General features: G+C 40.8%; 1 protein-coding gene across 9 annotated transcripts in view; it reads left to right on the top strand.

The window, feature by feature from the left end:
• Nucleotides 1–15322, top strand: part of USP28 (ubiquitin specific peptidase 28) — a 56685-nt gene that overhangs the window by 20836 nt on the left and 20527 nt on the right. For 6 of the 9 annotated variants that reach the window (XM_022559098.2, XM_022559104.3, XM_089915546.1 and 3 more), the window contains 8 exons: nucleotides 573–678; nucleotides 1597–1756; nucleotides 7129–7215; nucleotides 7925–8062; nucleotides 9007–9080; nucleotides 10616–10695; nucleotides 11964–12112; nucleotides 13859–13986. In XM_022559098.2, the coding sequence (XP_022414806.2) occupies nucleotides 573–678; nucleotides 1597–1756; nucleotides 7129–7215; nucleotides 7925–8062; nucleotides 9007–9080; nucleotides 10616–10695; nucleotides 11964–12112; nucleotides 13859–13986 (922 nt within the window). Of the gene's footprint in view, nucleotides 1–572; nucleotides 679–1596; nucleotides 1757–7128; nucleotides 7216–7924; nucleotides 8063–9006; nucleotides 9081–10615; nucleotides 10696–11963; nucleotides 12113–13858; nucleotides 13987–15322 lie in introns of those variants that run through there. The other 3 variants (XM_089915545.1, XM_089915551.1, XM_089915550.1) reach the window with 3 other exon arrangements.

Below are 15322 nucleotides of genomic sequence, written 5' to 3'. Positions count from 1 at the left end.
TTTTTTGGTGTGTTAGCAGGATTCTATTTGCTTTTGTTCAGGCTCTTTGCATCTGTGATCATGCGTGAGTTTGTCATTTTTCCTCTCTCTTACTGTTCTTGATTGGTTTGTGATATACCAAGGTGTTATGCTGACTTCATAAAATGAGTTGAGGAGTATATCCTCTGTTCTCTAGAATAGTTCCTGTGAGATTGAAAATATCCATTCTTTGAATGTTCAACTTTTAGCTGATAGTTTACAATGGTAAGTAAAGAGACTACTTAACCTACAGGTATGGGATATATTTCTGACTCTGTGAAGTAAGGCTGCAAAAGGGGGTATTTGACTCATTGCATTTTAGCAGCTTGTTATTACTGTACTGTTAGCTAATCATAAGGTTACAGTGTAGCTGTAAGTTATTCATTTGATTCTAGCATAGAGTAATAAAGTTGTTTTTACACAGAAGAGCCATTGTATTGAGAGTTAGGGAGTGTATCTAATTTTGTGAATGCTTTTACCTTTTTTCCTACAATACAAACAGAAAGGCAATGTTTCCTGCATGTAGACTAATTAAATTTCTATTTATCTTACAGAAGTAATAGACCTTACTCATGATAGCAAAGATGATCTTCAGGCCGCCATTGCTTTGAGTCTGCTGGAGTCCCCCAAAATTCAAGCTGATGGAAGAGATCTTAACAGGTTATTGATTTAATTTATAGTCTTTGCTCTGCACATCAGTGTGTAGGTCAAAGGCAGTATCTCTGAAACAGTTCTGCCAAGCTTCTTTAATTGCACCTAAATGAAATTTCTTTCATGAGAAAATTTAAATTCACATTCGCTTACTTACTCCTTGGTTCACTTTTGAAAAAGCTAAATATGATAAGGGTCTTATTGCAGCCTGTGGTCTTTGAGTAGAAGCCTGCAAGGTTTTGTAGTTCATATTTGCTAGTGGGGAAAAAACTGTCTAGGGCAAATATCTGATAAATATGTATTCTCTTTATTAACTTTGAGCCTTTGTAAACTTTGAATGTTTTGTTGTTGGCTATTGAAAATGAAAGTTATCACTCAGCTGCCCTAGGACTAGGAGGATATATGTTTTGAATTGGTACTGATTTGGTGATTGTCTGGTATTGTTCACAGATACCCAGTTCCAGTGGTGCCCAGTCAGTTTCCAGACATGTTTATCCCCTCATACTGCCAAGTTGTTTCTTTCAGGGAAACATAGGGCCATGGTTTGTGTGCTAAGCAATTTCGAGGAGGCTCTTATCTTTAGCAGAGTGTCTCTCCTGCCTCTTTCAATGGCAAGGTCTGAGATAAGGCACTATTGTTGAAATGTAAAACTTTTAATATGGTAGCCATAAATAGTCTTGAGTCTCAACTCAGTTCCATCAGGGCCCTTGTTAGTAATAATCTCTGCTTTGGCAGGATTAACAACTCGATGTTTAAACCTTTTCACTTATGTTGCAACCTTATAGTTATTATATAGCCAGCGGTTACCCAGTAAATAGTTTATCTGGCATTTTGAGTTACCTGTGAAAGCTTACCTACATCCTCCATATAGTATATTGTTGTTTAACTCTTTTCTTTTTTGATGTGTGATATGTTGGCACAATATAGGATGCACGAAGCAACCTCTGCAGAAACTAAACGCTCAAAGAGAAAACGCTGTGAAGTCTGGGGAGAAAATCCCAATCCCAATGACTGGAGGCGAGTTGATGGTTGGCCCGTTGGGCTGAAAAATGTTGGCAATACATGTTGGTTTAGTGCTGTTATTCAGGTATGGTATTAAGAGACAACTGTGTCTTCTGGAAACGATTTTGTAATTTATTAAACTGAAATGTAAGAAACATAGCTTTAAAAAAAAGGAAACAGATAAATAAAACTGGAGGGTTTTCCCCATGGCATTATTGTGTTTTGGTTGCTTTCTTGTGTTTTGGACCTAGATGCTCTTGGGTCTAGCTTGGTCAGTACTGAAAACAGAATCTTCTGTGGTTATAAATAGGTTGAGGAGGTGTTTTGGTGAATGCTGTATTACAGCAGAGCAAGAGCTAATAAGGAGAAATCAGTCTTTGGGAGGCTATCATAAATGACCAGGCAGGAAGGAAATGATGATGGCCTGGAATAGAGAAGTGGCATAAGCCATGGAAGGGAGGAGTCAAAGCATTCACGAGGTATTTAGGAGATCAGATCTATAGGATTTGATAAGCAACTGGGTAGGGATATGTGCAGGAGGGGCTGAGAAAGACTGCAAGGTTTCTAGCTTGAGGTACCAGGTGGACGATAGTGCCATTTAACACTGGAGGAAGAATAATTTGCGTGAGTGTTAAACGGGGGATTTCAGTTCGCTTCATACATGCTGAGTTTGAGGGTCCACGTGGAGATACCGTGTAGGCAGTTATCTATGTGAATCTGTTGTTCAGTAAAAAAATCTGGGCTGCAGATATAGTTCTGGGAATCAGTAGCATGTAGATGGTGATAAAGCCAAGCTAGAGGATGAATTCGCCTGGGGAGCGTGTTGCCTCTTAAACTTAACGTGGCTGCCGTGCAGCACTTGATCCCGCCCTGCCAGCTTCTCCTTCACAGTACTTGACACCGACCCAGCTGCTTAGCCAAAAATGGAATCCTCCGTTTACACACATAAAATCCATGGGTTCCGTCAGCTTACTCTGTGCCTGGACTGTTTTAGCACTGGGGAAACAGCAGTGGATAAAACAAAGCCCTCACTCCCATGGAGTTTACTTGGAAAAGAGTGGGACCGACAGGAAACAAAATATATATCAGATGGCGGTAAGTGCTATAAAGATGAATGAACGGGGGCAAGAGGGGCTAGAAAGGGTTCAGCTAGAGAGGGAAGGGGTGCTGTTTATATAGGGGGGTTACGTATGGCCTTTCTGCTAAGGTGGGCATCTGAGTAGAGGCCTGACTTAGGCGAGGGAATGAGCCATGTAGTTCCATGAAGAATGTTTCATATAATTATATAGAGGACACTGCAGACAGGGAACACCAAGTTCAGAGACTCAGGTCAGGAGCTGAGAAATAGGGAGAAGGCTGGAATTGAGCGACCGAGGAGGGGGAACAGACGGCTGTGAGTGCAGGGAGGTGGTGGAGGCGGGGCGGGGGAGGGGGAGCTTGGGGTCGTGATGAGGGTTCAGGAATCACGTGAGGTGGGAAAGTATTGGAAGGTTTGGAGCAGACAAGTGCTGCGATCCTACTTCCATTTTAAGAGGCTCACTGGCCTCTGCATTGAGAGTAGGATGTAGGAAGGTCTTGGGGAATGAGGGACACGAGTCAGTTCTTTCCTTTTGAGAGAGAGGGAGAGATTGAGAATCAGACCGAGACCCTTCCCTGCATTCACTTCCCTCCTGTGAGAGATGGTGAAAGGAGCGAGCCTATGGAGGGGATGACTGAGAAAGGCTTCTGAGAAAGCATGGGAGGACAGGACAGAGAGCAGGGCGTGTGGGGAGGGCTTGGCCTCCGACAGCAAGAGGGCAATAGGGTAACAGGGGAGAGGACAAGGAGGAAATGATGACTGCCAGTTAAAGTGGAAATAGTTCCTAGTAGTCGTTTTTTCCTCTGAAATAAGCAGCCATTTTTTGAGGCAGAGTGGAAGAGTGACAGAATGAGGTTTTAAAGGGAGTGAAAGTTTAAATGGTTGTTGTAAACAGCGGGAAACCAGTTGGCGCCAGAATACAGTGGTAGGATTTCTGAAAATGTGAAGGTCTACTTGAGGTTGTAGACCTTAAATGTATAGTGGTATCCACATGTCCTGTTTGCTCGGGACTTCTTCTCTTAGCAGTTCTCCAAAACGCTTAAGTGGAAAATTAAATTCATTTAAGTTGGAGGATTTGCTGGGTATGATGAAAGGACAAAAGAGCAGTTTGAGGGACTTCCCTGGTGGTACAGCGCAGTGGATGAGACTCCACGCTCCCAAAGCAGGGGGTCCGGGTTCAGTCCCTGGTCTGGGAACTAGATCGCACATGCATGCTGCAACTAGGAGTTCGCATACCATAACTAAGGAGCCTGCATGCTGCAACTAAGACCTGGTGCAACCAAATAAATAAATACATAAATAAATAAAAACTAAGAGATTGTTTCAAAAAAAAAGAGCAATTTGAGAATTTAATGAAAGATGGGTAGAGACCACGGAATCAAAGCTGGGGAGAGGGAGAAATGAAGACAGGAAGGGAGGACAGGAAAGAGGTCTGTTTGCTTGGGTTCCTGATGACGTCAAAGCACAGGTGTCCTGTGGGTCATTGAACAAATGAGCCAGAAGACAGGTTATGGTTCAAGAGGAGGTTTTTCTGAATTTGTGACCTGAGAAGCGGCAGTGTTTCCGGTATTGACATATCCTGGGTATGTAGAGATGGAGTGGAGGAATAGGTCATGAGACATAAGATGCTCATGGGAGCTGGGGGGTCCCTCGGCTGAACAAAAGTACCTGTGTTCCCTCAGAAAATGTGAATTGGACTCCTGCTGTGTGCCTAGCACTGTTCTAAGCCCTTGAGATATAGGAGTGAACCAAACCAAGACAGAGACTTGCCCTTAGGGATTTAGATTCTTGTGAGGCAAGACAGACAAGGAACAATAAATAGTTGAAATAGGAATCAATAAATAGTTGAAAAACTAACTAGTTAACTACATAGATGTTTATATAGTATGTTAAACTCTGGTCAGTGTGATAGAAAAGAGAGCAGCAGGGTATGGGAGATTGGAATTGCTGCAGGAGGGACGGGAGCAGGTTCCAACATAAACTACGATGTTAGGTTAGGCTGTGTGAGGGGATGAGATTGGAGCAGTTGCCCTGGACGCAGCAGGCGAGGGAGTGAGCCAGGCAACTGTCGGGGGAGAGCGTTCCATGTAGAAGGGGAAGCACCAAACAATGGCCACAAGGTGGGAGTGAGCTTGGCGTGTTCACAGGACATCAGAGTCCCGAGTGGCTGGAATGCTAGGAGCGGAGGCAAGGATCACTGGAGGTGGGGTTGGAGAGGTAACTTGTCTTTTGCTCTGAGTGAGATGGGGAGTCTTGAGGGTTCTGAGCAGAGGAGTAATGGACTCTGACTCGAGTTTTAAAAGGCTCCCTCGGGCCACTGTGAGGAGAGCAGAATGGAGGGGGCGCGGATACAAGTGGAGAGACCTATGAAGGGGGCCGCTGCAGTCATCACTGAGAGGCCGTGCTGCCCTGGACCAGGCTGGTAGCCGTGGAAATAGAGAAGAGGTTGGAATCTTGATTTATTCCCAAGGCGGAGCTGACAGGATGTCCTGTGGATTGGGTACTGACCAAAGTCACCTAGTAAGGATGGCAGACTTGGGATGGCAGAGCTCTCACCATATGACAGTCTTCGGTGAATCAGGTGCTTTATTTTGGTTACATTAGAAAGATAGTTAGAAGGAGCTGTGTGGAGAGTGGGCTGGTACAGAGGAAGTTCTAGAGGCAGGGAGACGATGTGCCGTGATCCAGGTGGGCAGTGATGGGAGTTTGATTAGAGCAGGTGATAGGGACTGGTAGAGAGGAGGTGGTTATGAATAAAATAGCGCCCCAGAGGCAGAGTGCAAGGGACTTCTTACTGGATGTAAATGGTTGATAAAGGGAAAGGAGACAACGATTATTCTGAAGTTCTAAACTTTGATGCCTGGAGGAGGAGGATGTAATTAGTGATACAGAGACTACAGGAGAAGAAGCAGATGTTGGAGGATCAAGTTGATATTGGTTTGGGAAATGAGTAACATCAGCTCACACTGTTGTAATTTTTAAGAATAATAGCATCTTTGGGAAAAGCCAGATTTTGGTGAAGGTGAGGAAGTGGAGTGAAGGGACTTGAGAACGTAAGGCCATTTTTCTCAAGGTAGAACAGAAGTGGTGGAACATGTTACGGGATAGTCAGCCGAGTAGGGGTGAAACCAGGAGGAATGGAGATGCGCTAGGTAGACATGGGAGGTGGGAAGAGAAGAGATGGGGCTACTTGTAGAGCTGAGCATCCCAGCCCCGGCTCCAGATAGAACTTTGGTATCACATCCTAACCCGACTTAAGTTCCCAGTCCAGGTGTACATTCCTCCTATTGGCTGAATCCCGGTAGAGCTTGTCGTGGAGTGGGGGAAGTCGGAGGCTTATAGTCCACCCAGGATGCTGCTTCAAGAGTTCCAGTCTGTGGGCTGGAGGGCTTTTCATCTGAGGATTATGTTGGGATGAGGAGTTATATTCATACAAGAGGTTTTTTTTTTTTTTTTTTTTTTTGCTGTACGCGGGCCTCTCACTGTTGTGGCCTCTCCCGTTGTGGAGCATAGGCTCCGGATGCGCAGACTCAGCGGCCATGGCTTATGGACCCAGCCGCTCCGCGTCATGTGGGATCCTCCCGGACCGGGGCACAAACCCGTGTTCCCTGCATCGGCAGGGGGACTCCCAACCACTGCGCCACCAGGGAAGCCCATACAAGAGATTTTTTAAAACATTAACTTTCAAAAGATATTCGTAGTTGGAAAAATGTATGATTTACAAACAGTAAAAAGGAATTCCTTTCCCTAATTCTGCCAGCCAGAGATATCTGTTAAAATTTCTTAAAATACAGTATTTAAGGCAAAGAGTGGCGAATAGTAAAGCTTTAGAAAGAAATGTTTCAAATCCCTGTGCTATTAAGTCCCCATTGTACCCATCGCCCGTCATACCACCCCCTTCACACAGATACAACCACAGGTGTATGTAACCCTAAACAGTGTATCATGTTGTTTTATATGATTAAACTTCTTATGAGCAATATAATACTCTATCCTTCTACACCTTTTTCTCACACAGAATATTTCTGAGATACATCTATGTTGATACATGTAGCTCTTGATCACTCATTTTTACTGTGTAGTTGTCCTTTTATGAAAACATTGTTTCTACAGTATTATTTTAATGACTATGTAATAATCTGTTATACAGATGTACTATAGTTGATTTAATCTTTTCCTGCTAGCCATTAGGTTTTTTCTAGTTTTTTCCTAAAAAGGATTAACATTCTTTTGGCGAAATTTTTATGTGTAGCCATTATTATTTCCTTAGACATAGTAGAATTACTAGGTTGACAGTTATACATACTTTTAAGGTAAAAAATATTTTTTTGCTGCAGTTATTTTGAAAGAAAGGCTATTAATCCATTTCTTTATTTCAGTCTCTGTTTCAATTGCCTGAATTCCGAAGACTTGTCCTCAGCTATAGCCTACCACAGAACGTACTTGAAAATTGTCCAAGTCACACGGTAAATTGGCGTCAAGGAATCTTCACTGTTGTTTAGTCCCATTCTTCCCAAAGGCCTTTTAATTTTGGTTAAAGCTGGTTACTGTGATGCTCTTTGGCTTGTGCAACATTTGTTTTCATTTCCAAATGGCTCTTGTTCTTTCTTTGTGACAAGAAATAATGTAAAGTTAAGCAGGAATAAAATTAGGAAAACAGTTCTAAGAAAGTGGCAGGTCACCCTGATGGCCTCAGCTTTTCTGCCTCTGGGTGGGAGATTTAGAAATCCCTGTCTGTTTGCGCCTTCTTCAGGCTCCTTTAGTCGCTTGCCCTGAGGGATGCAGAGTGGATGACATGATGCCGGGAGGCCTGGGCCTTCTTAGAAGAGTCTTTAGTCCATTCTTGCCAAAGGATATAGCCTCCTGCTGAGATCTAACCCTTCCCAGGATTTCCCTTGGTGATGCCTTTCCCAAAAGGAGGGATGGCAACGGTTTTAGAAAATAAACACTTTTGCTTTCTGACATTATTCTCTCTCTGGCTTCTACATAGATATTTTCGAGTTTAGGGCAGTCCCCTACACAGACTTTATCAGAGTACCTATAACAGTTTGAGACCTGATTCCAATCTAGAACTTCGTAAATATAAATTAGAGATTGTTGACCACTTTTTTCTTTATGTGTTCAAATTTTCCAAATATGAGGTTATAAGAGTACACATCGCTATCTTTCCTGCAGGAAAAGAGAAATATCGTGTTTATGCAGGAGCTTCAGTATTTGTTTGCTCTGATGATGGGATCAAATCGCAAGTTTGTAGACCCTTCAGCAGCCCTGGACCTCTTAAAGGGAGCATTCCGATCGCCTGAGGAGCAGCAGGTACAGGAAGCCCATAGTCCTCATTCTTTCCCTCGACTCTGGAGTTTGCAGTGATGCCTTGTTACTACTACTGTGATGTTGCCTTGTTTCAGCTGTGTAATAAGCTACGAATGTGACTATGCAGGACTCCGGGTGCCTGCTTTTGCCCTTTGTAGTGCCTAAGGAACAAGTAAAACAAAGTGTGTGCATGTACGTGTTGTGTGGGGGAGGCTGGCTGTTTTAAAGGAAAGAAGAAAAATTAGTAGAAAGAATAGAATTTCCCAGGGGCTGTTGAAGTAGAAAGGAGGAGATTGGAAAATATCTCAGTAAATCATGGCAGAGGGTCACCGAGAAAAGCAAAGTCTGTCCTTTGTCTGCACCTTTGTCTTGGGATGGCCCAAATAGAAATCCTATTTTTAAAACGATCTAAACCTGAGTTCAGTAGCTTTTCTGAGCAGTCTTTCTCTTCTAGACTCTAGTACGTTCCTTTCCCTACCTCTTATTCAGATCAAAGCTATCACTATTAGAGCAGCTGCTTCTTCATAAAAGTACTTTTTTTATCTATTTGTCTAAAGGTCCTGCAGTTCTACAAAATTCTCAAAACATTTCATAAAGGTTTCCTTTCTCCATTCAGATCTCATATTGTTCTAGAGAACTTCAGTCTGTTCTTTGGACCTTTTTTTCAAGGCCTAACTGGAAGATTTTGTTTGTTAGTTTGTTACAAATAGATGTGGCTGGAAGGGGTAGTGTTCCCATTTCCTTCTAATCAGAAATCGCCCAGTGGGTCTTGTGTGTTGTCTGCAGCAGCTGGGTTCCAATGTTCCTTGTATCTTCACGATATTTGGACCTGAAAAAGAAATCCTTTGTAGTAATAGAATCTTAAGCATTGGTGGGATAAGGGCATATTTTCATTTCCCTAAGTATACTGTTGGGTCTAACTCATGCAATTTGTGCGTCTGTTACAGCAAGATGTGAGTGAATTCACACACAAGCTCCTGGATTGGCTAGAGGACGCATTCCAGCTAGCTGTTAATGTTAAGTGAGTGTTGAGGATTTGTTTGTACATCCTTCCTACTCACAGCGGGCCAGTGAGAATTATGATTTGGGGGGAAATTATTCTTCTCAAGTAGAAATTGCTGATTTTTACCAAACCCTGTGGGGTAACCACTCATATTTGTCATTGTTTATCCCCCTTGCCTTTGGTTTTTCCCCCTGTAGATAATCATATTAATCTGTAACTTTTTTTCTAAAAGGGTCATAACTATTAACTTTTTAAAAGTCATCACCTGTGCTGTAAAAGTATTGAAAGATACAAATCAATCCTTGATGTGAGAATGGAGGTATAATATGAATACATTGAATTTAATTATTTCAGTCACTGACAGAAGTAAAATTCAAAGCAAAGAATATAAATAGCCCTTGCCAAATACAGATGCAGAGATACTTGCTTCCTAAGTTTTTTTTAAACTCATAAAACAGCTTTCCAAATAGCATCTTACATAGTTAATTTAAGATAGGCTTATAGAAATAAGCTGTTTTCATTCCATCTCTATTGTGCCACCAGGAAAGCATTTTCATATTCATTTGGAAAACTGAACAAGAGGGTTCATTCTTACCTTTATATGACTTCTATACCTTATATATTTCTGTCACTGGATATAGATGTATATATTGAATGTACACACACACATGTATTTGCATGTATGACTCCCCTATTAGACTTGCAGTTCTGTAAGGCCAGGGATCATGCCTGTATTGCCTTTGTGTCTCCAGAATTTGGTACAGTGCTGGGTATATACTTGTTTAATGAGGGTTTTTTTTGTTTTTTAATTTTCTTTAGCATCTTTATTGGAGTATAATGGCTTTACAATGGTGTGTTAGTTTCTGCTTTATAACAAAGTGAATCAGCTGTGCATATACATATATCCCCATATCGCCTCCCTCTTGCGTCTCCCTCCCACCCTCCCTATCCCACCCCTCTAGGTGGTCACAAAGCACCGAGCTGATCTCCCTGTGCTGTGCGGCGGCTTCCCACTAGCTATCTATTTTGGTAGTATATATAAGTCCATGCCACTCTCTCACTTCGTCCCAGCTTACCCTTCCCCCTCCCCGTGTCCTCAAGTCCATTCTCTACATCTGCATCTTTATTCCTGTCCTGCCCCTAGGTTCTTCAGAACCATTTTTTTTTTTTCTTTAGATTCCATATATAATATGTTACCATATGGTATTTGTTTTTCTCTTTCTGACTTGCTTCAGTGTATGACAGACTCTAGGTCCATCCACCTCACTACAAATAACTCAATTTCGTTTCTTTTTATGGGTGAGTAATATTCCATTGTATATATGTGTCACATCTTCTTTATCCATTCATCTGTCGATGGACACTTAGGTTGCTTCCATGCCCTGGCTATTCAATGAGTTTTTGAACTGAACTAATCCGTTACTTATTTTAGAGCATACTTAGATCTTTGAGGGTTGATGAAAATGTATTATTTTTGCTTTTGAATGCTGGTTTGGCTTAATGTATTGCTTATCTGATCCAAATGATACAGAATTGTTTCCTTGTTTTAAAAGCAGCAATCCCAGGAACAAATCTGAAAATCCAATGGTGCAGCTATTCTACGGTACTTTCCTCACTGAAGGGATTCATGAAGGTAAATTCTCTGCTCTAAATGTTAATTCTAGACTTGTGACCACATCTGTATTACTGTGAAATGGCTTGAGAGTCAGACAAATGCAGGCCTGGATACTGGTTCTGCCTCTTAGTATGTGTGTGATCGTGGACAAATTACATGAGATCCTGGATCCTCAGTCTCTTCATCTGTAGAACGGGCACAGTGTTCGTCTCAGAGTTGCTATATTGAATTGTGTAATATTTGCACAGCCTAAATCTGGTATTAATGTCAGACACACACTGACGTTAATCAGTTTTCTCTGTTGTTTTATCTAATCTCAAGGTTTCATTGAGTCAGGCTGCCAAAAGTGTGTCTACTCTAGGGGCTTATCTAAGCTGCGTGTTGGACACATGGCCAATCATTCTCCATCTAACACCTGTCTTCTTTTACCCCTCTGATAGCCTTTGTAAAACAGTCTAATCCAGGGACTTCCCTGGTGGTCCAGAGGTTAAGACTCTGTGCTTCCACTGCAGGGGGCATCGGTTCAATCCCTGGTCAGGGAACTAAGATTCTGCATGCCATGCCGTGTGGCCAAAAAAAAAAAAAAATATCCAATCCACCGTCACTCCCAAAAAACAGCATTTCTTGATATCATATAACTAGTCAAGTGTTCGAACGCCCAATTTGTTTTACAATTTCATGTGTATATAAATATATAATTTTACATATGTAAAAATAAATACACTTCCCCATATGTATACTTTTTTACAGTTTGTTTTAATCAGGATGCAAATGTGGTTCATTTATGATTGGTCTTTTAAGTTCTTTTCAGAATCTGCAGACCGTCCCTTCCCTCCATTCTTTCTTCCTTGAAATACATTTTTTAAGAAATTAGGTTGTTTGTTCTCTTATATTCTCTACAGTCTAAAATTTTGCTGCTTGCGTATCTGTGATATAGTTTAACATGTTCCTCTTTGCTCCTCTTTTTGTAACTTGATAGTTGGATCTAGAGTTTGACCAGATTCAGGTAAGGCTTTTTAATTAGTCAAGACTAACTCACAGGTGGTGGGACAGTCTTTGACCAGGAGGCATAGTTGGTTGTCTTTCTTTTTGTGATGTTAGCAGTTGTTAATGATCTATGCCTGGATCCGCTGGTTCATTAGAGGTGGCCATCCCGGCTAAGGATACTTGTAACCAGTTCTCAGCAAGTTGCTGAATTAAGAAGATACTGTCTGTGTGGTGCCAGGAAAAAAGCTTTTGATAGCAGTAGTGATGTCTTTTAAAAAGCAATCTGTTTCTTTGCCTAGGGAAGCCCTTTTGTAACAATGAGACCTTCGGCCAGTATCCCCTTCAGGTAAATGGTTATCGCAACTTAGACGAATGTTTGGAAGGGGCCATGGTGGAGGGTGACATTGAGCTGCTTCCTTCCGATCATTCAGTGAAATATGGACAAGAGGTGAGTTGGATATTTTTATTTGCTTTGCCAAGACAAAGCCAGTTAAATAGGACTGAGCTTTTGGGCAAACTGTTTTCACATCACATATTAAATAACTTTACACTAACAGGACTTGAACTAGTCTGAAGTCTGTCATGAGTTGATAAGAGTTAGTGAGTCTTAGTGTTTGATGAATAAATTCTTGTATGAATTTGAGTTAATCGTATAAAGGTTGTATGCTGCTTCTGACGTTTTAAGTATGATCAAGTTTCTCTCTTTCTGTTGAAGCCTACCTGTACCTGAGTAGGGAGAACCACTGCCTCCATATTTTCGGAGGGTAAAAGTACAGTGATTAACTCCTATGGTATGCCATTTAGAATATTTTCCCTATTATAGTGTTTACTTTTCTCAGTTGTAAATTCTGCCTTTGCTTTAAAATTTTTTATATGTAAGATTCATTTATTTATTTTTGTGGGTTGGAAAGAAAGGGGGAATTACAGGGCAAGCAAGGGTAATTAATATCTCAAAGTTCCCGTTAAGAATTAGTTACATTGTAGCATAATTGCCAACACCACACAGCTTGGATTATTCTCCTTTCATCATACATTTTGAACAGAATTGTGCCTTATATGAGTCCAACTCAGTAATTACTTATAAGGGAAAGAAAATCTTTCTTGAATTAAATAGGGAGCCTGACTTGAGCCTTGTTAAAAGTGTATTAGCTGTAGAGCAGTGTTGGAACTGGGAGAGAGCTACTGCCTCCCTAGCTTTCCAAGGAAAGTATGAATTCCTGATTGGGAGGCATATCATCTGTGCCATCTGTGCAGAGCTGATGCTTGCTCTTACAAAAGGCAAGGAGTGTTCATTAGCGACTTAGACCTCTGGAGACCTCTATTCAAGAATGGGACCTCTCTATTTAAAAAAAAAAGAAGAAAATTGTGCCTATTTAGGTATAGCTCTGAGGTGGCCAGACAGGCTGTCTGGATTCACCTCATGCTGACAAGGGTATGGGGAGGGAATATAGCTATTTGCACCTTTGGTAAAGGGAACATTTTAAAGCTGTTCATACAGACCTCTGGCATACAGGTGAATTGAACAGAAATGCCTTTCCGGGTTTAGCTTTTTCCTCATCCACTATCAGTGACAGTTGAGATCTTCTTTATATTTCAGTGCTTTCTGTTCTTGAAACTCAAGGCAACATTATAGGTTGATTTGACTAGTCCTTTGTGAGATCTGTAAATTCTTGGAATCCAGAGATTTTCTCAGAAACTTCAGAACTCATAATCATGAAGCTATTTCAAGTTTCCTTTTTAGAAATAAAGGGGATTCAAATTATGGTTAATAGACTGTAAATAGTATATAGTATATGTACACACATTAATCTTTCTGGACAATTTCTAATTCTTTGGTTAGGCTAGCCGTTTTCTCCAGGTTTTAAACCTCTTGAATACTGATGGTGCAGTGAATGATGTGGAGATTCTTGGTGAAGTTCACATATTTAAGGGTCGTCATGTCTGAGGATGATAGTTGAGTTAAAATGTTGTTCACTGGCTTGTAAATTTGGAGTCTTGAGAAGTGTTTAACCATATTCTCTAAGAAGGCATGATTCTAAGTGGTCATTTTACTGTTTGGAGTAAAAAAAAAAAAAGAACTCTAGTATGAGTTTCATTACCAAAGGAAGAAAGTCTGATGAGGGACAGTTTAAATCTGGCTATTGCTAGTTCCTAAAATTAACTTTTCTCTCCCGCATTTCTACGCCTGACATAGCGTTGGTTTACAAAACTACCTCCAGTGTTGACCTTTGAACTCTCAAGATTTGAGTTCAATCAGTCCCTCGGTCAGCCAGAGAAAATTCACAATAAACTGGAATTTCCTCAGATCATTTATATGGACAGGTGAGTTCTGTGGTTGATTGTCTTCTTAATGTGTTGTAGCAGTAGAAGTGAGCATATACTAAGTGTATTGTACATAGGACTCACCTGGAGCTCTTGATAATATACATATTTAGATTCAGTGGATCTAGGTTGCGACCTAAGAGTTTGCATTTCTAAGAAGCTCTCAGGGCAATGCTGTTTGATGCTTCTGATCTCTGGACCACAATTTGAGTAGCTAGGCTTCAGGTGAAAGCCCTGCTGTCTGGTGAACAGTATCTGGAGTAGCTGCTGTGTATTTCTTGCTCATTTAATACTATTTGTATTCCTGAAAAAAGAAAAAAATCCTAGACAGACTTACATTATAGAATTTTAATCTTCTTAACGTCTGTTTTATTGACATATAGTTTACATACAAAGAAATGTTACCGTTCTTAGGTGTACAGCTGATGAATTTCAACGAATGTATACAGCCAAGTAATACCACCATCGCCCGGAAGGTGATATAGATATAGAACATTTCCATCACCCAGAAGGTTCCCTCGTGCCCCTTTGCAGTCAGTCCCTTCCCTCCACCTTCAGGCAACCACTTGTTTTCTGGCCCAGTACTTTTGTCATTTTTAGAATGTCATAATTAGGGACATTAATATTCAGTATGAGCCCTCTTGTGGCCGTCATCTTTCACTTAGAATAATGTATTTGGAATTCATCCATGTTGTTGCATATATCAGTGATTTCTTTCTTAATGTTATTGAGTAGTATTACATTGTATGGAGGTACCACAGTATTTTTTCCATCAACTAGTTGATGGACATTTCAGATGTATCCAGTTTTAGGCTGTTATGAATAAAGCTGCTGTGAACTTTCACAAAGAAGTCTTGGTGTGGTTTTTAGTGCTTCTGGGTAAAATACCTGGGAGTGAGATTGCTGTTGTATGAAAAGTATATTTTTAACTTTATAAGAAATTTCCAAACTGTTTTCTAAAGTGGCTGTACAGTTTTGCGTTCCTATCAGCAGTGTATGAGAGTTACATTTGCTCCAAATCCTCAACGATACTTGGAATTATCGGTCTTTTAAGTTTTAGCCATTCTCTTGGGTTTGTAGTATTTTATTTTTCTTTTGATTTATAGTTCCCTGATAACTAACAATGTTGACCGTATTTTCATGTGCTTAATTAATGGTCATTTGTATATTTTCTTAGGTGAAGTGTCTGTTCATATCTTTTGTCCACTTTTTAATTTGGTTGGTTGTGTTCATACTGAGTTGTAAGAGTTCTTTATATATTTTAGATACAAATCCAAATATTTTCTAACTCTACTTGTCTCTTCCATTTCTTTACTGGTATTTTTAGAAGAGTAGG

Source organism: Delphinapterus leucas, chromosome 7 (genome assembly GCF_059928025.1).
Source record: "Delphinapterus leucas isolate spDelLeu-1000000601 "Yukka" chromosome 7, BTC_Dleu_Yukka2, whole genome shotgun sequence".
In the NCBI taxonomy this organism is placed as follows: domain Eukaryota; kingdom Metazoa; phylum Chordata; class Mammalia; order Artiodactyla; family Monodontidae; genus Delphinapterus; species Delphinapterus leucas.
This window is presented reverse-complemented; position numbering and strand designations above follow the sequence as displayed.